General features: G+C 45.4%; 1 protein-coding gene across 3 annotated transcripts in view; it reads right to left on the bottom strand.

Moving 5' to 3' along the window:
• Window positions 1–26,634, bottom strand: part of ssbp4 (single stranded DNA binding protein 4) — a 78,382-nt gene extending 51,748 nt beyond the window's left edge. For all 3 annotated transcript variants that reach the window (XM_035648142.2, XM_035648141.2, XM_035648143.2), the window contains exons 1-4: window positions 26,478–26,634; window positions 16,995–17,067; window positions 12,677–12,738; window positions 5,456–5,540 (exon numbers count right to left, since the gene is read on the bottom strand). In XM_035648142.2, the coding sequence (XP_035504035.1) occupies window positions 5,456–5,540; window positions 12,677–12,738; window positions 16,995–17,067; window positions 26,478–26,533 (276 nt within the window). In that variant the 5' untranslated portion in view covers window positions 26,534–26,634. The remainder of the gene's footprint in view (window positions 1–5,455; window positions 5,541–12,676; window positions 12,739–16,994; window positions 17,068–26,477) is intronic.
• Between the last annotated feature and the right edge of the window lie 250 nt (window positions 26,635–26,884).

Below are 26,884 nucleotides of genomic sequence, written 5' to 3'. Positions count from 1 at the left end.
TTCCGACTCTGTCCCTGGTCTGTGGTCTCCGTCTGTCCGTCCCCATGTCTGTCTCTGTCAGACACAGATCCAGGAGCCCGTGCTCCACGCGAGATCAAATGCCAAACCACAGCACAGTTTAAACTTGCCCAGAATGAACCTGCGAGGAAGGGAATCATAAACAATATTTGATCTTCTGTTCCTGTCGCTCCTAGACCTCCAGTCAAACACACACACACACACACACACACACACACACACACACACACACAAGCGGGCGCACACACACAGCTTGAGGGCAGCACTTTCAGGCTTTGTTGCCTCCCTCAGATAGGGAAAGGTATACACAGGCAGAGGAGCCTACTGGCCTTTTTCATTTAGACGGTAACAACGGTAAACAACGGCACACAAAGACAGCGTCCTCTTGCTCAACGCCCATCTGCCTGCAGTCTGCACTCCACACACTGTTTGATATTAAAAAGACGACACGGGCGCAAAACGGAGGTGGTGTGTGTGTGTGTGTGTGGGGCGGGCGGGGGGGGCGGGAGATGGGCTGACAGATAGGGACAGACAGAAATGGAGACACAATGATGTGGCACGCCGTTTGTGTGTTGCGGGCTACGTTTACTGGAAGAGGCCAGAAAATTCTGTATGGAGAAGATATCGCCGTGCCAACGCCAACCCCGGCTCTCCCTTTCTTTCTCCCCTCGTCCCTCCATCCATACCTACTCTGCCTATTTTATGGATGTTATTATTATTCCTGCATGTCGTCATGTCGCCCCCGCTTCTCTCCTTCCCCCGAGCAAGAAAGCGGGCACTGCTGGCACCCGGCCAGATTACCCAATCAATCTCCTCTGAGAGAGGGGGAGGGAGGGGAGGCAAGAGGAGAGAGGGGGGGAGGAGTAGGAAAGAGAGCGTGGAACAGAGGGGAGGAGAGGAAAGAAAGAGCGGCAGGGGGAGGCGGCTGATGCGTTGGGGTGGGGCGGGGGGACGGGGGGTATTGTTGGTGGTTAAAAAGACCTGAGAGGAATTGAAGTAGGAAAAAACTGTGCGGGATGAGTAAATTTCTTCTTTGCGAAAAAAGAAAAGGACAGAGACAAAGACGCTTGTGGAAGGGAAGGAAGGGTTTCAGCAGACGTGTGGCCTTAAATGATGTGAGAAAGAGAGAGAGAGAAAGAGAGAGCACCTTGTATCGCAACACGGGGAGTCGTGGAGATGCAAAGCATACAGGAAACCGCACACTGGCGTCCAGACAAAGGCTCGGCCGTCAGCCGTTGTTTACAGAGCGCAGCTCCTCCCCTTGTGCCACCTGTTACTGTGGTCCAGCCGAACAAATGTTTAACCCTCTCAAAGAATCCCCCGGCAACAGACCCCAGTGCACCTCCGTCTATGTATCTACAGGCTGTGCACTGCATGCTGGGAACAGATCAGATCAGCAACACAAATTTTAATTGAAATTTCTGTGGTTTGATTGATTTACAGCTCGGACAATAAGTCGAGTTGCTGATTTCGGGGATGAACCAAAATTGAATTGTCAACTGTTTTGATAGAAGATTAATCAATGGAGCCTTTTTGTATTTTAAGTAAAAGTGTCAGCCCTTTCAATGAATAGAATTCTTAAAGTCCAATGTGCAGCAAATTCTCACATAAGGTGGGACTTCCGACGGAAAAATGTCAGCTGCCCATATCTGACTCCTCCATCTCGACCATCATCATGACAGATCTCATCAGTGAGCCGGGAGCGGAGCGGAGTCAGTGAAGCACTGCGATGTGAATGACGCACTTGTGGCACTAAATCTGTGACAGTCCGCCGGCAGTGAACCCAGATTGGCAGGAATCGCAGATGTTCAGGGCTGCAACCTCTGGCTGGGGCAAAGCAAAAATGTCTGCAACAACAAGGCCGAGTGTATCACTTCCTGAAAGACTGTTTGTCTGCGTGCGTGTGTGTGTGTGTGTGTGTGCGTGTGTGTGTGTCTGCTCACTCGTCAATATGTATGCTGTCTTCATCACAAAGCCTCACTCTTTTAATCATTCATATTGAGTCACTAAAGACGTGCCGTGCTCTTGTAATCAAACACGTTCCCTCAACAAAGCGCTCTTTTGAGGAACATTCAAATTCCCGCTATAAGATGTGCAGATCTCTTTTAGGAAATAAACATGATTAAACAGCAGTGTGGAGTGGAGGGACAGAAACACAACTCCAACAAATTAAGACGACAAGAGAGGCAACTTGATTTTACAGAGGTACAAGACTTCAAGCTGCTGCAGCTCTCTATGATACAGTATCCTCCCGCCGTCTCTCGGAGTGAGCATTCATTTGCATACGAGTGTGGGTGTGTGATATGCACACAAATGTGCCAGCATGTGCGAGCTTTTACGCGTGGCTACGACAGCAGATTCACCATCCAGGGGTGACGCCAACCAGCGATCCAGCTAGTCAGAGGCCTCCAGTTCTGGGAGTGTGGCCAGGGCTCCAATCCCATCACATTCCCCTGGATTAGCTGTCAACCAGTCCCCAGATCTGAGGATTAGCACATTATATTCCATTATCTTTCCAAAACTGGAGAGTCCACAAAGTCGACATCATCATCGCTCTCAAAGAAGGCCAGCAGGACAGGACTGAGCAAGAGGGGCCTTCAAACGGGGCCAAATTGAGCCAAACTGAGCTGAGCCAAACCAAATCTGTAACTAAGACTGGCTCCATGTTGCCCATAGCAACACAATTAGTTCCAGGAAACAAATTAGCAAACAGTTTTTTCTGTGAATCTATGTTACAGCACCGGGCGGATATTTTCTCACTGTAAAATGACAGCATAGCTACCAGAGAAGACCATGAATTATGTATAAAAAAAAAAACAATCTTCACAGATTCCTGCTGAGCAACACACAGGTTGTGTGTGTGTGTGTGTGTGTGTGTGTGTGACTCCTGGGAGCCGTGTTGTTTTTCGCTCTGTGATCCCGGGCGACTCGGGGGAATGAGGGACCCGTTATCAGCATGGGGCCGTGATAGAGACTTGATCAGGCCGTCGGTCTGCCGGGACCAAGGAGCCAGAGTTAATCAGAGACAGACAGACCCCTCACCACCCTGGGGATTCACACGCTTTGACCCTGACACTTGCTCTCCTCTCTTTCACACAAACACACACACACACACACACACATACAGAGAGAAACAGCCGCAAAAGCGAATGTGCTCACTCACACCTTCCCTTTTACCTCGTCCCAGCCACACTCACTGCGCACGCACACACACTTTACCGACACAATTTGCTGTTGACACTGGGTTCAATTTGAAGTTCCAGCATTTATAATCAGCAACAGACCAAATCAAAGATAGCACATATTATAAGATCCCTTTATTATGAAGTAAAATTGCATCAAAGGAACCAGCTCCTGCTGGGTAGCCAAAATACTGTTCAGAGAGACTTCCTTTTAAATTCTCGTAAATAATTTTCCAAAGCGAGAACGTATGAGTCTGACTTTCAGGAAATTTGTGTAAAAATGATGCACAAGACATCTGGCATATCTGGATTTGAATATTGTATTAGCATATTTTACTCAGTGTTAACATAATAAAGCTTCAATCAAGGATTACTGTAAAAGAAGGTGATGTTTCCAACCTATACACAACATAGAAGGAAATAAAAAGGGGAAATTGTGTAATAATGAGTCAAAGCCTAACAACTGATACTTCAGTGAAAAAGGCATCACCAACAAATCAACCCTCACAAGCTGACAGCTCGCTCACTCTGACCCCCTGAACTGCAGCCAGCTCAAAGGTCAGACAACACTTAGAACACAGTTATGTGTTTGTCTGTTAAAAACCTCGCTCACCAGACTCCAGCGCCTCCCATTCACTCCTGTACTGTGAGCACTGCACTCCAATTAAAGTCTAGGTTTCATTAACTCCCTCTGTGGTCAAACACAAAATGGAATTAGTGCTTCCGACTGATTTACGTCGCCGCAGACTCAAACGTGGGACTTTTAAAAACATTTACTGTGGCAGAGTTTGGAAGTTTGAAACCTTCAGCCTTACATTGACCAGACCTGTCAAACAGGAGCTGTTAAAGAGCTGACACGCAGGTATCCAGCTGGCCTACCTCTGGAGAAAGGTGTAGGAAATTATATGGCATTTAGATTAATTAGACACAGTTGTCAGATTTAATTAACTACTAGGTTTAATTAAGCATGTAATTAATCTTATGGTTGTCCAACACACTCACACACAGAGACAGGAAAGGAGACACACACACACACACACACACACACATCAACACGTGCCCACACACACATAGTACATGCACAACAAATGTAATCTGTTCAGCTGACATGTGCTCACACTTTTGCTGTCAAACCTCATATGAGGGCTCAGCTGAATGGGCCAGTGGCTATGGGCTAACACAGGCTGAATGAAAAGGCAATGGTAAGAACAGCATCTCTAATCTTTTTCAGGTTTCACTTCTGCCCAGTTGGAATCATAATCTAGTAGCAGAGGCGAACCGTTCAGTGCACGTCCAAACCCAAGTTTGCCCAAAGAAAGTCTTCTTTTAATATGACTCAACCAAAAAAACAGAAGGCTTTCAAAGTAAAGAAAGGATCAACAAAGACTTTTCATTCTAGTTGATCCACACACACATCAACCAGCTCTTCAAAAATGAGTGTGTGTGTGTGTACGTGTGTGTGTGTGTGTGTGTGGTAGGTCGCTGATCGACTGCTCCAGCCCTTCAGAAGATGAGAGGGTCAAGGGGGCTGGAGACCCTGACCTTCCTCGCCCTGTCCATCCCCTGCAGCCACAACATGCGAAGCTTGTCCAGCTCTAAATGTGTCCTGTGAGTATATGTATTGTGAGCGAATGTGTGCATTAATGTGCTTGTGTTATCACCCAGCTGCTTTATGTGCTTCGACCTCTACAGAAACAGTGAGTGGACCAATAAATAGCCAGGCAGCGCCGCGACCTTTCACCTCAGGCTGACAGTTTCGCCGAGACCCGAAGGGGTCAGGGGTCAGCGTTTGAGGAAGTGCGGCCAGCAGCTGAGCTACGGCGTCGTGCCGCTTGTGTTAGGAAACCGATTAAGGTTGCTTTTGTGAAATGAGGAGGAATGGCGAGAAGACTTCTGCCAGACGTTAAAAATTCAAAGATGGAAGTCTGTACACCACCATAAAATATAGAACTGGTGATCATAGATGGTGAATTTTTAAAAAGCAGGGTTTTTCAGACGTCTACCTCGGAGACTGTCCCACCTACGAGAGGCTGCAGCAGCAGAAAACACCAGACACGGAGACAGCAGGAAACATGTCAAAACAAGAACCAGCAGCGTTATCACAGTCAGAAACATCCCCATTTTTTTTTTTTTGATACACACTGGATGTGCTCGCATATGCTCGGAACCACGTGTGAAAATGTGTGTCCAAGTGGCGGTTGCGTGTTTATTTGCGTCCCTCGTACACGAGCCGAGGGTTGGTGAAGTTCACTCACATAGTCATGGAAAGCCTTGGCCTCGCTGGAATGTTCACATGTCTCCCTCCGGTCCGGGGCAGCGCAGTACAGATCCCAGAATACACTGCACACAGGAAGAGAGAGAGCGACGGTGGTTAGACACTTTCCTGTGAGACATATTACCTGGCTCTTGTGCTTCTGTTGTGGATACTGTTGCAAATCTCTAATGGAGACAAGTTTGTGTGCTCTGTGTTAAAGTGAACTGATACACCCATCCGACCCATTCTGCTAAAGCAGATTGTGAGGTTGTGTTTGAAATGTTTCAGTACTGGTATGAATATGATCCAAAATACTCCTTTAACTAACAGTGTAACAACAGTGTTTAAAAGGATTACTCAGCATTCCCAAAAGCACCTTTCGTGATTGATGAAGGCAAGAGTCATATATCAACATAAAGCCAAAGTGAGCGATCACACACTGAGAGACTCGTGTCAGTATTATCCTTTATTTTTATTTATCAGGTCACAAGAACAACTGTGACAGCAGCGGTTAATGGCACTTTAATATAAACGGCCGTACAAGAACTTTGGAGGAGTCTGTTGAGAACAAAACAATTTTGATGCATCAATTTAATGAATGTCTTCAGTTTAAGAACAACACACATATGAAAGTTAATTATTGTTTCCTACTAAATGAAACACTATAAAAATTAGCAAACTTATGATATGAATCAGAAATCATCTTTTTTTATTTTCATAAAAAAATGAAAGCAACTTAAAATAATAAAAATAGCCTTTTTTGTTCTACCAACTGTCCAAAACCAAAAAATGTTTGCTTCAATAAGCTGGAAACAGATTTTTTTTTTCAGCATTTGTCCTAAAAAAAAAATACTTAACTTAACTGTTACTGTTGTAAACACTTTTCACAAAGTATTGCGGTTTGACAGCCCCTTTCAAATGCAGTGTAAGAATCTAGTCAGATACAGTGCAGACTCTACTGTACAGTTCTGACTGAGCCTGCAGCTCAGGGGGGAACAGTTTCCAAGTGTTCCTCTCAGCATGCCCGGCTGACCTGCCAGGTTATTGACCAATCAGCTGTGATTAGGTTACTTACTGCCCAATCAGCCGTACTCATATTGGTTAATTAGACCAATCCCACTCCTCCAGGGCAGCAGGGGCACCGGGTCCCACTCCAAAAGGGCCTTAATTACTGCGCTGAAATTAAGTAGCTGGTAAGCCAGTCCACATTAAGGAGTTCTCCTTCTTCGAGATATTGATTTCATGGACAGCACGAACCGCTGAATTCATGAGAGGAAAATTATTGCTGTCACTTAAAGGTGCAAATAAACTGTTACATGCATTCTTTGTGCTGATGTTAGGAACAGCCGTGACACTTGATATGACAGACTTTGAAATGGAGCAGAAAATATTAGCTGATTGCCCAGAACTGTCAGACAATCGCTCCGCAGCTCCCTGTCAAACGTTGGTCATTTCGCGTCATAGGAAAAATGTATGATTTCCCGGTTTAATATCATTATATCCTAAATACGGGTATTACTAAGTACTGGTGATCACTGGTGTATACTCTCCCCTTTTGATTGTTGTTATTTGAGGGCGTCAGGAGAACAAGAGTGTAACAATAGATGTCCTAAAAATAAAAAGAACAATCAATTTCAACCCTGCAGCTCAAAGTACAGCCCTCTCAAAGTAAATTAGCTAAAATGGAAATGTGTTATGAAAGTATTTAAAGATTAAAAGACAGAGTTGGTGCCCTGAGGCCTTCGTCGAGAACTGAGGTTCCCTCCAAACAAGGAGGGCAAAGATGGTGGTGAACACATATGTTGGGTGTGTGTGTGTGTGTGTGTGTGTGTGTGTGTTGTGCTGCCCTTCTGTCACCTGACAATAAAGCCAGAGTACATTATCATATCTATCGGCTGGTGTTAAAGAGATTGCTGCTCTGTCAGACGAGCCGTGGCGAGGCGGCGCGACCATCGCAAATCCAATCAGCTCTCAGGGAAATGAAACGGGACGCAGGTTACAGTTTGTTACTGGAAAGACACAACCAGGTAGAGGCACAGGGGGTAAGGAGCAAGGTGATCTAACATCTCCTGGCCTGCGGGTCGGAAATATATTGCGATTTGAACAGCTGACCTGCGTCTGTTTGAGCCGCACGGGGGAAATCTCATTCTGAGACTCTGCATAATCTGAAGCAGGATCGCTGGTGGGCGGGACTAAAGGTAGAAACCAGGACTTTCATTATTCTGATATTATTTTAGGTGGTTGACATAGGATACCTTTTTCTCCATATAGGGTTAGAGAGGGAAGAAAAGGAAATGAAAGGTGCCATTAGGTGTGAAGAAATGTTTCATCCGCAAGCAAAACTATACCATGATACTTTTGTCGGAATTAAACACAGATTTTCTGAAAAATAAAATGTTCAGGGCCTGGGTGTAGTCGGGGAAAATAAAATATCTTCTTCTCTACCACACCATGTGTTGTAAGACAAAATCTGGATGTAACCATTGTTAGCTCGGCTGTCGCAGTCCCACCCACTTTCAGAGGCAAAGCCCATGACATAGTTGTTGACGATTCCTTTTCAGATTAATCTTCAGAAAAAATCTGGGAAGTCAACATACGCAGTTAATTAGCAGCAGCAATCTGAAAGAAATCTTGTTCTCCGTAAACCCTTGTAATAGTAAATTTTCTATCCAATTATCTAATCATTTCCATCTAATCTTCTCATCATGGGAAGCTCTTAATGGTATTATGCGTAGTAACTGGTGGTATTTGAGGAAACTTTTAACCGCTCTCGCTCTGAAGGGTCACAGGAGGGATTTAAAATGCAGCTCAGAGTCTTGCAAAGTTTTTTTTTTTATTCATTCAAATGAGAAACAAGGCTAAAAAAAAAAACATGAGCTGGCACTGTCACCACACACACAAACACGCACTTTGTATCCAGAACAGAGGAGCAAAGGATTAGCGTCCAGCGGTCCAGAAGAAGACAATTACTAAATTTAAATGTCATCACGATAATTATTTGCAATTAACTGTGCTCTGACAAAGGCAGTGGTTACAATGTGCATTCCCATTATAATAAGGAGAGTAAACAAAGAGGAGGAGAGACGGGCTGCTGATGGCAGGTCTACATGATAATCCTGAGCGTGTCTGGCCAGCCATCTAACCAGTAAGTCAGTCAGAAGAGAAAAGAAAAGAAATAGAAACGAAGACAGATATGGAGACAAATGTAGATATGGCGGCTGACAGAGCATCAGTAAAACAACCAGTCCAACATTTATTTTATAAATAAAGTGACAGAGAGCCGACCACACTGTCTCCCCCTCTCATCAGAACAGCCTCTTCACGAAGGGACAAAATGCTGCAATCAAAGAGCAAAGGCGGAGAAACACAACGCTTCCAGTTGTCTTTATTACCTTGACTCGAGCAGCAGCTATTCTCCTGGTAGCAGCCGAGCGTTCAGCGAGCAGGAGGAGGCAACAACATCACCGTGCCATGTAAATGAGGAACACTCCCTTTGGACTGTGGCTAATAAATACAGCAACTGTCATCGCAACAAGATGAATGGCGTCGCCAGCAAATAAATGAAGCTGTGCAGTGCACTGTAACACAGGTGGAGTGTATTCCTGCACTGAGCCACACTGCACTCGAGAGACTTTTTGGACAGCCACACGCAAAATGTCCAATCACACAGGAAAGTGGCGTGGCAAAATCATTGTCACACATGGTGCAAAAATGATAGTGATGTGTAAGTTAGCCTGTGTTGTTCTAAAGGCACTTGTACAGTAGCGTCTATTCTCTGATGCCTGCCTGCAAACCATGCAACATCTCTTCAATGGAGCAGAGGTCATATTAGATGTGAAGGTGCAACACAGCGGCTACTGTAACCAAATCATCAGTGTGCCAAGAGGGTTCGCAGTCGACGACACAAAATCGCTTGTTGAGCTCTTTTCGTCTGAGATTTTCGCAGATATGATTGGGCGGCGTGAACAAGCCCGACTTATTCCGAAACTCAGCATCTGCAATTTCAGAAAAGTACCTGATATCCGCATTCTTGTATTTCTACAAGACTTGAGTTGGTGTGGACTAAAGCTGCTTTCAGACGTACACTGAAGTCCGAAAATTTCCCTGAAATTTTCCGGCGGGGTTGTATGGCAGAACACAAATGTCCATAAATGTTGCTCTCGTCACTTTCTGAAAAGCTAAATGAAACACTTTTGTTTGTGTCAGCTCATTAATAACTGAAGGTGCAAACAGTGAATAGCTCTTTCTATATCAGCGACATGGCCTGTAACAGTAATAATGTTGGATTATATTAAGATGCTACCATGTTGTTGACACTGTACTTCTTCTCACCGATTGGGAAACATCACATCTGTCAGAAATCCCCATTGTCGCCAACTCTGATTTGCAGTTAGGATGCTGATGTGAATGTTTTTTTTCCAACGCTGCTGCTCGTATTTACAATATGAACGATATGGAGTGAAGAGAGGAGGAAAATTAGACGAGGAGAGAAAAAAAGGAGAAAGGTTGAAGGAAAGTCTGATACCTGTGCTTACAAAGAGCAGGACAGACATTTGGGAGCAGAGGACGGTCGCACGCTCACTGTTTTCTCTGAACCTCACAAACAAGAATTTCAGCCAGAGGCTATCACACAGAGGATCCCTCAACATACTGTTGTTGTGCTGAGGTTTTCATGTGTGTGTTAATGTCTTCAGTGAAGGGGGTGGGGGTGTGCGCGCTGAGGATTCAGGGGCCATCCAGTGAAAACTGGTAAAGCAATCGATTTTGGGATAAGGAGGAGACAACTAGTGGCAGCCAATAAAAAGGGAGCTAATGACACAATCAACACCTGCAGTCCTCGCTGAGCCTTTTCTTTATCCCTCCACCCATAACAACAGATGTGGATGAGTGACCCCCACCACCAGCCTCGCTCCCCCTCCCCCTCTTACAGCCATGGTCTTATTCTGAAGCCCCCCCCCCCCCCTACTAACGGCGTCCTACAGGAAACAGCCACAGAGGCAGAGACAGGAGGGAAGAAAACCCCAGCGAGGTGCTGAGGAGGGGACAACAGCGGTGGGGCTGGGGTGGCGGTGGGGTCGGGGTCTTAGATTTGGCTGTTTAACACAAAAGAGGCTGGAATGCAAAGAGTTAATCCATTCGTGGGTCTCTCTTCCGCAAACAAAGGGACAGGCCTCCAGACAAAGGTTGAGGGAGGGGGAGCGAAGGGTGAGGGATGAGGGAGGTTGGTGGCTTTCCTACCATCTGGAGCTTTTGTTTTGGGGGAGGCTGGAGGTTGAAAGGGGAGGGGGGTTTGCTGGGTGGCATAGGGGTGGACAGAGAACTTCGCCCCAGTCCTCCCAGCCGACCCCCCAGACCCCACCCCCAGTGAGTCTTCCCCGTCCACGTGCTGCGTGGCCCAGACAGACGCCCCTCAGCTAGGTCATACTTCACTGGAGCCCTGCCCTGCTCAGTCTGGCTAATCATCAGCCTACTCTCCAACTGCTGCTCTCTACGACGCACACACACACACACACACACACACACACACACACACACACAAGGTCATCTCCCACACACACACACACACACACACACACACACACACACACACTGAAATACTGTACATCTATAGTCAGAAAAAACACGAGAATAGTTTCCCTTTCAATTTTCCACTCTCCCTCTCTTACACACACACACACACACACACGCACACACACACACACACACACACACACACGCACACACATGCAAACGAACACAGTCCCCGGTCTCCCTGGGGTTTGGGCAGAGGCGAGAGCAAACTTACACTGTGCTGTATGTTTGTGTATGTCATTCTGTCAGTATTACTGGTAGCTGTCCAATTGAGAGCTGTCAGGTCGAGAGAAGCCAGGCTCTTAAAGGACCATTATGAACTGTGTCAACAGGCTGCACAATTACAACACACGCTGGGGCCAAAGAGGATGAATGAATGAAGCCGCATGTCCGGGTTTATTACACAGGGCCAGCCAGGGGGCTTTGCGGATGAGCAGGATAGCATGAATGACAAACAAAGCGGGCCCTGTCAAACCTCTTATCCTGGCTCTCGTTGCCTCTCATGCTTTGCCTTGCTAAGGATCCAGCGCCTCAGCCTCCCTGTCTGTCTGCCTACTTGTCTCTTTGTCTGCATCCCACCCAGCCGCCCAGCTTCCTCCTTCTTGCCGTTCTGCGTCTTACTCTTTGACTTAACGTTGGATTTTCCAGCTCTTGGCCTGACAGCTAGAGAGGGGGAATCCTACATTTGGGTGTTCCCCATTCCCTCTTAATCAGACGTGGAGAGAAACAGTGTATGTGTCAGTGTCTAAGCCCGCCAACCCCATTCTTCCAGCAGGATCGGAAACACTGTTTTCTGGCATTAACAGATCTGACAAGATTTGTTTTAACAAGCAGGAGGAAAAGAGGGACAACCCACATCAGAGCCTTAAACTGTTTTTTTTTTTATAAGTCTCAAAAACGTTACAGTGGAGCAGATGTTTCAAACTGCAATTACTGTAAGTTACATTAAAAACCTCAAGGCTGCAATTTGCATCCAAACTGGCACTCCTTGTCCGAATCTGAACACACAGGCATGATACACATATCTTCAGATTTGATGTGACTTTCACTGTCTGAGAGTTTCACTATCTCTGATGTCCATCAAAAACATAAAATCCCCCAGCAATCCTGATCCAGAAATCATAAAGAAGAGAGGCTCCTTACTTCTCCTGAACTTAGTTGACAGTTGACAGTTGTCAAGTTATTTAGGTTTTCTCCGCTATTACAAATAATCCAATGTAAGCGGTCTGTACAGCCATGGTCACAGGGCTGATAATTAATTCAGCATACTTTAAATGGTGCCAGTGTACAAAAGCAGACGCTCTCTCTGTTTATTCTCCTGACAATGACCTGACAGTGACATTTGTGTTCACACATACAGTACAGATTTTGACTTTGACCGGGTATTTTTTTTTATGGTTTAGTTTAAATAACTGAGCAAAGGAAGTTAGCCTGCTTGTCAATCAGAGGGACGCCAGGAGAACGGCACTCACACACGTGTGAGATAATGCACTTAGCATTCCCAGCAATTACTGTGCCTCTCCACCCCTTCACATTCTTTCAGACCATCAAGAGTACTTCTACAGTACGACTGTGGGCTGTTGAAAAAACATGTGCGTGTGTACGTGTGGCCATGACTGAGAAAAAGGAGAGAGGATCAATGTATACATACCACCACCATGAGTGTAAAAATCCCGGTGGTTCCCCAAGTGTGATGTTCTTCTCCCATCGGATCTGAAAGAAAGGAGTGGGAAAGGGGGAAGGGGTTGAGGGGAGGAGACAGAGGAGGGAAATGAAATATTAAGACACCGCAGCATCATTTATGCATAATGTAATCATTTTGCTCAACCGTCCTCCCAACACGAGACAGACAGCGCAATAGTCAGATGGAAAAATAGGCCGACGGGCAGTGCAGTGCAGTGCAGTGCAGTGAAGTGAAGTGCAGCGCGAAGTTTGTGGATAAGACAGTGTGACTGTCTTGAAACAGCAGCCCTCTCCACTGCCCTCACAAACCAGCAGAGCTGCTGCCTGTATCTGGACACAAAGATAAGATCCAGTGAGAGATAGCAGACCTGCTGCCTGCTTCACACACTCCCACTGACGTGACTCGGCACACACACACACACACACACACACACACACAAACATAGAATCAGTGCAGACAGTCTGAGAGATGATTCACCGCGAGTCTGCTGAGGACAGCATGAGAGCAGCAAGATTTCTCTATTTCTAAGTATATTTTTATATATATATATATATATATATATATATATATATATATATATATATATATATATATATATATAAACAGATCCAAGCCTCAGATTTCTATTAGAGTGTCTATTCTATAGATTTCCCCAGTGCAGTTTATAGCAGTGTGATGTGCCGAATGTGGGTGTGGGCCTGTTGATTTAATGCCGCTAAAGAGCTGAGTGCTGCACTGTGCAGGAGAGCACAGAGTGGCAGTCCTCCTGGGGAGGAGTGCATTGTGTCTATACTATAAATGTGTCTGTGTGTGTGTGTGTGTGTGTGTGTGTGTGTGTGTGTGTGCTTCTCACTGGCGAAAGAACAGAGGCAAATTGAGGCAGGGTCCAGGTGAGAGGGCTCTCATTAGATGGCACCGAGCAGGTGCATGTGTGCCTTCAGTCAACCTGCGAGGATAGAAGTCCCTTATCTATTGAAACATTTGTGCATGTTTTTGTGTGTGTGTGTGTGTGTGTGTGTGTTTGTGTGTGTGTGTGTGTGTGTGTGTGTGTGTGTGTGTGTGTGTGTGTGTGTGTGTGTGCGTGCGTGCGTATGGTCAAGATGCTGAGCTGGATGAGAGCGCACCGCCTGTTGCTTAAGAAAACATCTTCAACCCTTTAACAGCAACGCATACGTTGGAGGTTGGATGAAGAAAGAAACACTGCAAATATAGAAAAAAGACACAAATACAGTGGGAATCTTTCTTATTTTAAATTGTAGACATTATTGAATACATTGGCTATCTTCTACTGTTAGCCTCAAGAGATTTCCCAGCTGTTTTAAAGTATCCTAGAAATTTCTGTTGTGTTTTGACAAAGAGAAAAACCTTGATCTCTTTTGTTTACTCACTTTCAAAAGAAGAATGTAGTACCGTGAGTAAGAATTGATTCAAACCTGTACTTGTGTGCATGTTCTTTCTTCATGACACATGGATTCCTTTAAAGGAATTTTTTCATTGTCAGCAATGCATTTGTTTTCTTAATGGCACATACTCACACATAGAGTATGTGCACTGTACATACTCTACTGAAGACGTTTTTCTTTATGTTCTTAAAAACTCAAACAACCATTCACACCTATGGGAGGAATTCGGAGTACTGGGAAAAACCCACACATACACTGGGATAGCATGCAAAGTCCACACAGAAAGACCCTGGTTGGTTGGTTGGATGGTTGGTTGTATGAAAGTATGAAAAAGTAAAAGTGTGACGTTGAGGTTAGAGTTCTTTCGTCGCCACAAAGTTAAAGGATGGTCATGGATAAAAGAAACTATACCAGCTACTGTTTTCACGCGGGAGACAAACAGCGGTCTCCTGTGTGAAAGTCCTGCATTTGGTTGACACATCCATCCTCCTCGACCTCCTACTTTCCTCCCGTCATAATGAATACAGGGCTACATTATTAAAATTTGCCTAACAATAATACGTAACTATGGGTTGTGATAAGCTGCTCAGCACAGATGGACAGTCTCAATGAAGTGCACTGAGCACTCTTAGTCACTATCGTGAGAAGGAAGCGGCGAGGAGATGGCGAGGAAACAAGGAGGAAGTAAGCGGTGAGGAGGTTTAACAGGAGGAAGCATAGAGGGAACTCATCTAAATAGAAAAATGGAGCGAGGGGGATGGAAGGGGGTCAAAGCAGGAGAGGGTGATCAGGTCGGTGATTGAAGAAAAGAACAATGAGTGAGTCATTGCATGTTGAGTGACGTAGACGAGTATAACAATTCTGTCTGTTTGAAACCTCTCTGCAAACACTGATGAGAAATCCCTCGACACTCTAAAGCCTGCAGCCAGAACCACATGAAGGCGAAAAGGTGGAAGGTCAAGCTGCAGTGTTTGCTCGGATGTACCCGCTACTATCTGTCTAATCCTAATACTCTGAGTTTGACCATACAAGACAACCTAATAAAAAACAAAGCTGTGGTTGGAATGAACAAAATCAACGAGCATCATCTGAGACAACTAGCGTCAAATGGACTCGGACGATCTTATCATGCATGCCTTGTGGACATGGACTGTGTGTTTTTCAATTCCTGTCTATGTGGATGCTGTTTTAATTCCTGTTTGAGGCCATCTCAGTGCGTGTGGATCAATGTGTGTGCACCTCAGGTTGCCTGCGAGCCTTAACTTTCCCCCCTTTCCAACAGCTCACCAGTAACACTCAATCTCTGGAAGAAGATTCACCCACAAGGGCTCTGAAATCAGCGGTGCTCCCGGCAGGCCGACCACTTAATCTCCCTGCGCTGCTCCCATATCTCCGCTTCGTATTCTAGACGTCCACTCCTGGTTGTTAGCAGCTGGGACGGCTTCCATCAGCCGGGCCTGTCTGCCTAAAACAATTTCTGTCTGACTGTGTCTGATTGAGCAAGTTTGATTTAAGGCACGTTCATTTTCTTTGTGAGCTATTTTGTCTATTTTTGTCTCATATTCCTTAAAAAATCCGAAGCCTTCTAAACTCAACAGGAAGAGATAACTCCAAGCCCGACTTTTGAAATTGGGGCAGAACTCCGAGCAAACGAGCAAATGAGCACAAAATCAGGAAAAAGCAGCTTCAAAACTCATCTTTCCAACTTGACCTAAGCTTGTTTCTCACACCTTTACAGGTGCCCGGCTGAACTGCTGGCCTCTACTTAGTAGTAGACTCACTTCTGCATGTGCTCATTGTCTATGTAGCTCATACCCGTAAGCTTATTCGGGTAAAACAGTGTCTCCACAGCTGTTTTCAGACCTGATCTCCGGAAATGTCATTCACGTATGAACAAGGCAGCAGGAGAGTCAGACGTGTTGCGAAAGCATGAACATTTCCAGAACATTAAGGCAAAGGTTGGCGTCTTGGGCAGCGCGCCCGCTGGCTTGCCATGAATCTTCCGGAGAGTTTCCCGCTTTATTCTCACATGAGCTGACTCAGACAGAAATTTCACTAGGGGGGCCGGAAAAAAAAGTCCGGAAAAGTTCAGGAAACTGTCTAGACTTCTGAAAACAGCTTATACACAGAGCACACCAGGTGAAATGAAAGACAAAGGATTTCAGTATTGATGTTGAATGATTTAGAACTGCCCTTGCTTGCCATCAAGGCTCTCTCTCAGTGTTGGGGAGTGTATTAAGTGGAACTGAATAAAGCCAGTGGGCAGCAGAGGTGTTGTGCAGGAGAAGGCCTGGACACGAGGCCATTAGCAGAGAGGATGTCCATTAGGGGAAGAGGATGCAACACATTAAGGCCTGCACGTCTTCCACAGTTCAGGGGCCTAACACGAGGCGGGACAAATGGATATGTTTGGAATAGTTTCAAACACTAAAGGTACACTCCATTTAACTTACCAGGGACCGGCTGCGTTTTCTAAATGTCACAGCAGAAGGCGAGCGACAACACATGCGTACAATATGTCAAGCTGCTCTAATTATACAGAGTTTATGATTACAAATTAGAGCTAATAATGAAGGGCGGCTAATCACATTAAGTAGCCCAACTGATGCCATGTTTACATTCTCCCAAATTAATAAGCAATAAAAAGAACACAGTTGTTGTTAAGCCACTATTTAAAAAAAACAAAACAGGGCTTGGCCCACTAACGTAATAATATTGGCACAGTATTTTAAAGTACAGACCTTGGCTTGTGGTAATTATTGCTCAACAGCTCCTTGAACCCAGAACAATATATATATATATATATAATGTGAATTCCAGTCATACAATGGATGGGGAATCACTATCATCACCGTCATGAACAGACTGAAAGAGCTTCTTACCTCTGACAGGAAGGTCTGTGCTGATTTCTGTGCACCGACATGCAGCAAATACTCGTACACATATAGAGCTAACCTGGAAAACAGAGAAAGGGAGAGAGAGAGAAAAAGAGAGGTCAGTGTTAGGGTTCACATCTTTTATTCCGTTTGCTCCTCAGATCTCCTCACTTCACTCTGGATAACCCTGATCCTTAAAAAGATTATTTCACAGTTTGGAAAAAATGAGCTCACGCTCTCTGTTCATCCCTAAACCTGTCACACTTCATGTAGCCCACCAACTCAGAGTCCGGCAAATGTGCACCATTGGCAGAAAGCCATCACAGTATCATTTGAGATGGAGCTTGGATAAACAAGATTTTACAGTATGAAGATCATATAGACTGCGGAGGGGCTGTGAATGTGTGATGTAAAGCTCTGCAGCTCAGAGCTAAAGAGCCTCGGTGGCACTCAGCCACATCCCCGTGGTTTTAGGAACGCTGCTGTTGAGGCGCAGAGGCTGAAAACAAAACTGTCGACGCTGAAAAAAAAAAAAACACGGAGAGAAGAGAAACAAAAAAATCCTCAGATGTGGCAGAGGTTGGACTCTCAGATATTACCACAATCTTTGCTGGATTACTGTCATTGAAGGTGTTCATGCTTATGTATGCATCAGGCACAGAGGTGGGGAAGAAGGGCTAAACAACATGTTCAGCTTATCAAGCTTTTACAGATAACTTGTAACATCACCAGCAGACACAGAGCAACAACATACGAGTGTCCCATGAATCTCACGTCCTCGACAAATTATTAAGTTCCAGCCCCTGACTTGTTCCATCAATCTCAAATGCGTTTCAGATACTTGGATGTTTGTGAAAAATGCTAGGAGTCAACCGTATGCAGAATCAACAACAAAATCACAGCTGCTACAAGCAGCAAAGGGCCGAAAAGTTTCATATGACAAGGAGTCCTTTGATTCAGAGTAGACAGTGAAACTTTGTCATACATCTTTTAGCGCTCAACAATTTTCTGTCAGTATCCTGCATTCTACCCAAAAGGGCTTTAACAGTGTAGCAGTGACGAATGGAAAGTTCAAGTCACAGTGACAATAAATTATACTTATCATTTCATAATAAAAGTAATAATTTGTAGCGATTTGGCTACATGATTTTAAACAGGTCATGCAAATTTTGATTCTGCAGTTTTTTGCCCGAGAATAAAACACACGTCAATTTCCAGTTCAGTTTTTGTGATGTGAAGTGAAATTCATTCATTCAATTTCGCATAGCAGGTAAAAGTCTGGTCGTCATGGCAACAAGATGACAAGACACCATGAAGACACCGCTGACAAGAAATAGTCAGATATACAGTAGAACCTCCTGTAAAATCACAAAGTGTCATTTCTACCCTTCAATGTTGCTCATTTAGAGTCGTTATGCAAAGCTAAGCAATTATCAATATCCTTATCCAACTGTGCAAGAAATCAGTGTATTTCCCACATGTTGAACAAACTCCTTTTACCGTTTCAGTTTTGAAGTGAAGAAGCAAACTGACAGAAAGTTAATATAAGACAGCAGATTGTTCAGAGGCAAGCCTAAAGAAAAAGTATTTCATAACAATAATGTCGACTACGACAATATAACCAACAGCTCAGTTGTTGAACCTGCAGAAGGACACACACGGACCCGTCACTCAGAATATGTCGGACATAAACAACCTTTGTCGGCACAAAGAAGCAATTCAGTGGAGAGTAGACCGACCACACAGCCGGCAATCGTCTGTATCCAGTAAACTCCAGGTATGACACCAAGTCGAGGGGAGCTGCTGTGTTTTTGTGTATGATGGGCCACTGTTTTTTAAGCTGATCACATGCGTCAAGGCCAGAGCAGACACACACACACACACACACACACACACACACACACACACACACACACAGAGAGCGTTATATTTCTGTTAACGCACGATGATACTGAATGAATCAATAATGAGCAGGGCCAGAGTTATCAGCCCGATTCTTTATATTCTCAAAGATATCACTGAATTTCACTGCAAATGTGAAGAAGAAAAGGACCTGCCACATCTGGTCCAAACCAGTTTCAAGTGGCGTTAGACACTGGATGTAATCGCCTCTCGTATTTCTCACTCTTACATCACTGAAAACTGTATCCACAAGTATTTAGTGTAAAAATGCTGATAAAAGTGTGCGTGTGTGTATGTGTCTATGTTGTGTGGTGATGATGGAGCCGTGGTCAGTGTTGCTATGAAGGAGTGTCACGACTGAAAGGCATGGTCATAGATTATTTCCGGTAGAGAAAAGGATTAGCGGGAGCAAACCGCTTATTGTAAATGTTTAATATTGATCTTAAATGGAGACGCTGTCCTGGTATCAACAAGTGAAACTGATCAGTGTTGTGTATTGTGATCAGGGAAGCACGTGCAGATGTATGTTTTACGAAAAATGTGTGTAATGAAACTGCCATTGGCATAAGTTTGGCTTCAGACCCAAAAAAGAAATGAAGTTTCCTACTTTTATATACATTTACATCAGTTTAGCAGATAACATGTAACGATAAAATGAGATGGGTTTTTCATAAGTAGGCCAGTAACTTACAGTACTTCACATACACTAGCTGTCAATAACTGCTAATGTTCAATTTTCTTCATTAACTCATTACTTATTATTTTTCTCACCTGGAAAAAAAACATAGACGAGTTGTAAAGTAGTGACTGCAAAGTTTCTCTCAGGACCCCAAAAACTCCAGGCATAAGTTAAGGCAGCCTCTTGCCCGAGGGGCCGGACCCAGGACAAAAGAGGTCCACATATATTTCACTGGGGCCCTTAAACCTTAAAAGCTGTGAGCACATGGTAATAATTGCAGTGTCCACAGGTCCTCTCTCCTCTCTCAGGATTTTTGCAGCTGCATTTTCCTGTTCTCCTTTCATAGAGTTAAACAAACAGTAACTGCAGAACCGAGGGTGGATGTTAACACTCGCACTTTATCGATCAGATTTGTCCTTTTTCTTTCTTGTTGGTGTTTTTTTGGTCAGTCACTTGACGTGAACCTTCGTCTGTGCTTTTCACCCTGGACGGTGCAGGGAGGCGTCGGAGTTTCCCGAGCTCTGGGTAAAATGGGGAGTCCGTTGGTGTAAAATGTAAAAATGTGTGAAACACCCCGCGGCAGGCGTCAGCTCCTACATCGAGCCCTGTCCACACTGTACAGCATCGAACAGAGATTCCCATGAGCACTGCGGCAATGAAATTTTCATGGCGGAGCCTGGCGTGATCTGAGGGGCTCTATGCCCCAGCGATGGGCACCTGCCCCAGCTGCAATGCATTATTTAAAAACACTCATTCAATCCAGGCTTCAGGGGACACCTTTTGTTACCCTGTCAGAAGCAGTAAGTGTAACTCGGCTGGAGGAGGAGACTTCTTTTTTCTTTGCAAGCTGAGGAAGGGCAGGTGTAGGTAAAGGAGACACGGAGGTGAATGTTGGGTACAGGAGAGCTGTGTCAGGGGGGAAACTGAAGGTCAGGGCCTGGGCCTTTCCCTCTGCGGACACGGTAAACCTGAACTCCCTCCCCGCGAACCCTGTTACACATGTCACTCAGGAATAAAAGATGAGATGCTTTACAAGACAAACCGCAACCACGCGGCGTCAAACCCCCGCGTCTCACGTTTCCTCTCCTTCACTCTCTCCTTCCACGAAATTCTACAACAACGTGGACCGAAGCAAATTACACGATGAGAAGCGGCCTGCGTGGGAGGAGGTACGTTTGACCTTTGCTTTGACTGCTGACTGGATATCAAGGCTGGTGTGCGAGTTCATATTAAAACGGCCACAAAGCCGAGCAGCGCATCTTTTGTCTGTTTCTCACGCTCCCTCTCTTAAGCTACAATATCATTTGCAACAGGTTTCCAGCTTGGCTGGGCTGTATAGCCGAGGTAAAAGAAAATCGACAAGGCCATCTCTGATCTTCTCTCCTTTCCTGGCCCTTAACCTCATGCGGCCCCTAACAAGTACTTTGCTCCATGTCCAAACATCAAGGAGATCTCTCCCATCGCCTCGTCCCGAGGAAACGCACCTGACATTTAGCCCCGGGCTGCCCCATCCAGCCTCCCCGTTCTCCCCCCTCGCCTCCAGAGACGAGGCCCTCTCGGCTGAGTTTAGCCAGCTAAAGCACAGACAGTTAGCAAATTAACTTTCATGTCGCCGTTTCAATAATTCAGCAGCGAGAGAAGAGGCCGGGGCCAGTTGAGGTAAGGTATGCACGGAGGACGTGATGGCAGAGGATTAAGCAGTGCCCGTCACCGCCTCCGCTTTCATACACAATCTATGTCCTTCAGAAAAAGAATATAAGATATATACCATGCATAATTTATAGATCCGGCCCGCATCCTCAACGTAACACGGAGAGCAAAAAAATACAGAAAACATTATTTCCTAAATATTAAATATTCATGGACTCTCTTATGAAAGACAGTGTAGGAGTGACGGTGTGCCGGCGAACAGGTGTGAACGTAATGATGTATCACTTGAAGGTGAGTGAAAGGTTGGGAGCGTGTTGGAGACGCCTCTGATTCTGTGAAGCTGCTCCACTAAAGCTTATTCCCACTGCACACACTGTTTATATTTGCTCGGCTTTGTTACGGCAGTTCCTTTGTCAAAACAAATCAGCGTCTATGAGCGAATAAACATGCGTGGCTTTAGCCATGGGTTAATCCACACACACACACACACACACACACACACACACACACACACACACACACTCACACACACACACACACACACTCACACACACACAGGCGGCATGCTCCTCACTTTTGCTCGACTCCGTGACGTCACCTGACAGACTCACCTGTCGACGTCCTCTAACCTCCGAGTTCAAACGTTTGATTTCTAATTCACCAAATGCACGTTTCAAAGTGGAGGAGGCCACGCTAAGAGATTTACACCGATTTGGTGATAAGAGATTATATTGACATAGCTGACATACTTCTGTTATCACCAGAGCCCCCTCCCACCGCAGTTCAAGACGACAACAACATTATGCAACTCACCAAGAGGCAACTTATCTGCTGTCTGATGTGACAGACACACACACACACACACACACACACACACACACTTTTGTGTGCTCTTTTGCCAGACCGATTAACTACTTCAGGCATGTAAGCCTCAATATTTATTCTGTCTCCTTTATTTCACGTGAGAAAACTAACAAATTTGTGCGGATGCACCCAAAGCAGCTGACGAATGGCGGCATTAATTGACTGTTGACACGTCTGAATGGAGCGCACAGTCAGCCAACGGGTGCCAAGGGTAAATCAAGGGGTTTCTTTACTGTCAGTGCAGTTGTCTCTGCCTATGTCGGCGCGCGGCCCTTTATGCCCCCATCAAAAGGCTAAAGTGCAGATGGCAGTGCCATCTGTGTAGAATCAAAACCATGCATTCAGACCTGAAGATCCCCATTAGTCCGCATGTAAATACGTGGGAGGAGCCAGAGGAGGAGTGGAGGATGTAAAGAACCCAGCGCGTTCAAAACAAACTGATTAACTCTGCACTTGAAGTGTTCTTTCCCCCAAAACAAATCCAGATATACTCGAAATCTCACGAAGGAAAAAATCTGTGCAAACAAACAGAGGGTTTGAGAAAACATATCCTCTGTTCGGAGCGGAATTCTTTGCGAAAACTATGGACGTGCTGTTAAAAAAGGATGAGATGTTTTGATCATGAATGAAATATTTCTGTGAATGGCTGCTTTAATTAAGATGCCAGATTCATCAGTGCACATTTCAAAGAGGTTACCGTGACTAAATAATAAGGTGACATCAATATTACCGCTGCTGTGTTACCCCGTTCAAATTAAATTTGATAAAACACTGGATTTGGAGAAAAAGAACGAGGAAAGTAATTAATTTCTTTGGCGACAAGGGCACCAGATTCTCCTCTGCCTTAGTAATTATTATTAGCTTTTTTTCTTTTTTACATAATGTCTATTCACAACAATCCTCATCAAGGATGTGGGAAAAAAGGAAGGTGTTTACTCCCCGCTGATGCTTGATACCTGTGATCTCACAACGGCGAGACCATGGCTGCTCCGCTCCTCTTGTATTGGCGAGGCCTTGGCTGCGTGGAGGATTCCACACAGTGCAACGTGCGCGTGTGGCGGCTTTATGTTGTGTTTCTGAACGGGCTGGATCCGAGCCTTGGTTTAAAAGTTTCAAAGGAAGTTTTAAAAAACAGTGAGCGCACGTGGCTTTGTGCAGTGTCCCGAGGACACCTGAGCAGGTATATTGGAACATGTTGTATACTCAAACCTGTGAACGAGTGTGTACCCTTCGGGTGGCTGCTGACTTCAGTGCTCAGTGCGACAAAGGGCATGTTGTACTGTAGAAGAGGACTTTCAGAGGCTTCGACTGCACACCTGTACACAGCAGGTCACATGCAAAACTGCAAAACGGGGAGAACTGCAATACCAGGAGCTCCAAAAAAAGCAAAACGATCGCCATGCAGCACTTACAGAAACCTGCAGCTGTCAGAACTTTACAGTATAAAGCTACTGGATCCCTTTGGCTGGCCCAAAACTTCCAAAGTGAGGTCAATACACACTCTCCATGCAATACCCTCAGCTGCATACTAACATAACCAAATAAGTGTGACGGTAAAGTAAAATAGACTCTCTTCTAGATTGAAATGTGTGTGGACATGAAATGAGACAACACTGTAGAACACTGCTCACAGCACCAAAGGTCGTAACAGGAACTGCATGAAGAAGTGGTTCATGAAAATCAAAATGCATTCACGCACCGAATGGGCCGGCGCCGTTAACATGTTGTGCCCTAACCCCTTGTATTGTCTAACTGCAAGGGAAAGACTGGCACGGACAACTAATACAATATTTTTTTTTTCAAGTTTCCACTATTAGATTATTCTCTTCCTTCAACAAGTTCTGTGTATTTCATCCAACTGCAGTACAGTGTGACTCAAAATAAGACTGAACACGAACGCAGGGAGAATAATCACCAATATATTTGATCAGAGCTGATGCTATACTTTTATAACCAGGGTTAATTCCATCTTTAATTCGGGAAACCATAGCTCAATAAATGAATGTACAGTTTATTCAATCAAGTAAGCATATGACTTCTTGATCATTAATCCTCTGAGCACAAGAGATCGGATACAGGGCCATCCGGGGGGGGCCCTCTTTTCAATATCTGAATATGTAAAGATCGGTATGAATATGTAAATATGAATATGAGCTTATCCAGTGATGCATTGAGGCAGCTGTTGTGAACTCCACGTTTTACAAGGAAACATGTGTCGGCCCTGCGGGGCAGGTTAGGGTGACAAGACAGGTGAGGGGAGAGGGCAAGCGCCGCCCGTTATGTCTGGACAATGACTATCGGCCTGTGACAGACAGACAGACACACACACACACATAAAAGTTAAACTAAATATACACACAGGTTGAAATAAAACGGTGTTGACTGTGGAGATTCGGATTAATGCGAACAAACATACTCGAGCCGCCTTAACACAGACGCGTTCATCATTTGCACCTTCTCAAAAGACTTTTTTATTTCTTGAGGGTTAATTAATTTCATTTATTGATCCAATCCTCCTCCTACACTATCATTTGGAGTACATGCTGCCTCTGCACTGAGTTCACTCACAGTGACACATGGAAAAAACAATCCACACACTCCCAGAACAAGCAGGGGCAGCGTTAAAATAATCCACGTCTCTCACTGTATCGTTAACTGAGCGATGAGGCCAAAGCACACAGACAGGTGTAAAAGGCAGCCCGTGACGCGCAGCGCTCGTGGTGCATATGCAATATTAAAAGCATCGCACACCGGTTCAAAGGTCACACTGCCCGCTGTTCTTAAAAAACCACATGGGACTGTTTTCATTTAGGATTCGCTGCTCCGCATCGACACGGACACAGACACGCGGAGAGCTGCTCCCATTTCCCAATGAACTGGTGTGATTTCAGAGTGAAATTAAAAAGCTGCTGGCACTGGACATGTACAGAGTCCCGTATGAGGAAGCTTACTCTATGGGCAAACAAGATTATGAGAGTGATGCATCTCCTAAGCCTTAATTAATTGAATGTGACAAGGCAACGCATTAAAAAAGAAGATTCTCTAAAGAGATTGTGTTTCTATATTGCAGATGTATGATGTGTGTGTAACAGCTCAGCCTCTCAGGACTTGACGGCGTTTTTCTTTTTGGATTACAGTTTCCTCTCAGCAGGGATTCCTACTCACTCCTCTCACCTCGGACCCGTTTCATGCTTTAGAAATAACCAGCGCTGAATAAAAGAGGACACTGATCTGAAGTGGAAGGTCCAACTCTGGGAGCAGGTCCCACACGAGTCTCCTGCGCAGCCTCCTCCAGTCCGACGAGGGACCTTTAACTTACAATGTTTTCATGGTTTATCATAAAGCGACGTGCACAGACACATTTAAGGGAGAAACCTTCTTTTCTTTTCTTTCCCCCCCCCCAAATAACTCCATTGTGTTAAGATCGACGCCACCAGGACGATATTCCCAGACACCATCAATAATTACATGATGCGACCCCTACGTTCATCCACGTGTTGTTTCATATATATACATATATACATATATATATGTATATATGTGTATAATAAACGTCCCGCTCGTGATCGGGCTGCACGAGGCTGCTTCGTGCGAGCGGATGAGCCACAAAGTTCACCCCCTCACTGACTGACTGACACGGACGGGACAAAACTTTTCCCCCTCGCCGCCAGGTCCGACTGCGCCCCAGAGCCCCAAAAAATGAAATAAACCTCCAAACATCCCCGAGGCGAAGCTGCCCGTTTCTAACTGTCTCTAAGAAATAAGAACAGACACTCTCTCTCTCTCTCTCTCTCTCTCTCTCTCTCACACACACAATCTCATTCAGCCATCCGGCTGCTTCTCCTCCCAAAGTTTGCAGGAGGCGGACCGGGGCGCAGAGACACCACCGCGCCGCGGAGACGCGCTCTCACCCCGGGAGGGAAACGACCGCGAGCACCAAGACGCTTCTGCTTCTGTCTCCAAATGCGGCAGAAAAGGTGCACTCCGCCACACACAGAACCACGGCACGATAAAAAGACACACACACACACACACCGACACACACACACACTCGCTCTCCGCTCGCTGGGCTGCAGAAAGTGACGCGCGCCTTTACGCACGGATGCGCAAGTATCGGAAAATGCAAAAGAGACCCAAAGGTGAAAATCAAGAGGTTACATTTATAAGATACACATATCTATTTTTTAAAAAGTTTGAAGAGACGCACCTCTAAGGTGGTCGGAGGGGAAGGAGGGAGGAGGGAGGAGGCGGAGGGGGGGAGCGCACTTTAGTACAGTACACTCCTTTTTAAATTACAGTACCTAGTTTAGAAAGTTGACTCGCCTCCTCTGCCCCCCTTCGCCCGCACGATAAGCAGGTAAACTCCTGCATGGAAAGCGCGGAATTTCACTTACTTCTCTCTCGCCTGGCTATCGGAAGGGACGACAGCTCCTTTACCTTTGGCGTACATGCTGGATTCTGTTTTAAGACTTTTGCCCCACTCAACACCTGTCAAAGAAAGCAGCCAGGAAAACGCTCCATCTCCATAGCTACCCCTTTAGTGTTTTTCCTGCCCCCCTCCCTCCCTCACTCCCTCCCTCCCCCTCCTCCTTCTCCTCCTCCTCCTCCTCCTTCTCTCCCCCTCCCTCCCTCCTCCCCCCCCTCTCTCTCTCTCTCTCTCTCTTTTTTCATCTCCAACATTGGCCACAAATCAGGCACAGTTTCTATTGGGGGGACTTGAAACCGTCCACTGTTGGATTTTTTTTTTTTTTTTCCTCCTCAGCCGCTGTTCCGCAGACCTGCTCCTCCTCCCTCCTCTGTG

The sequence above is a fragment of the Scophthalmus maximus genome, chromosome 13 (genome assembly GCF_022379125.1).
Source record: "Scophthalmus maximus strain ysfricsl-2021 chromosome 13, ASM2237912v1, whole genome shotgun sequence".
Lineage (NCBI taxonomy): Eukaryota > Metazoa > Chordata > Actinopteri > Pleuronectiformes > Scophthalmidae > Scophthalmus > Scophthalmus maximus.
Note: the sequence above shows the minus strand (reverse complement) of the source record. Positions and strands in the feature narration are given on the sequence as shown.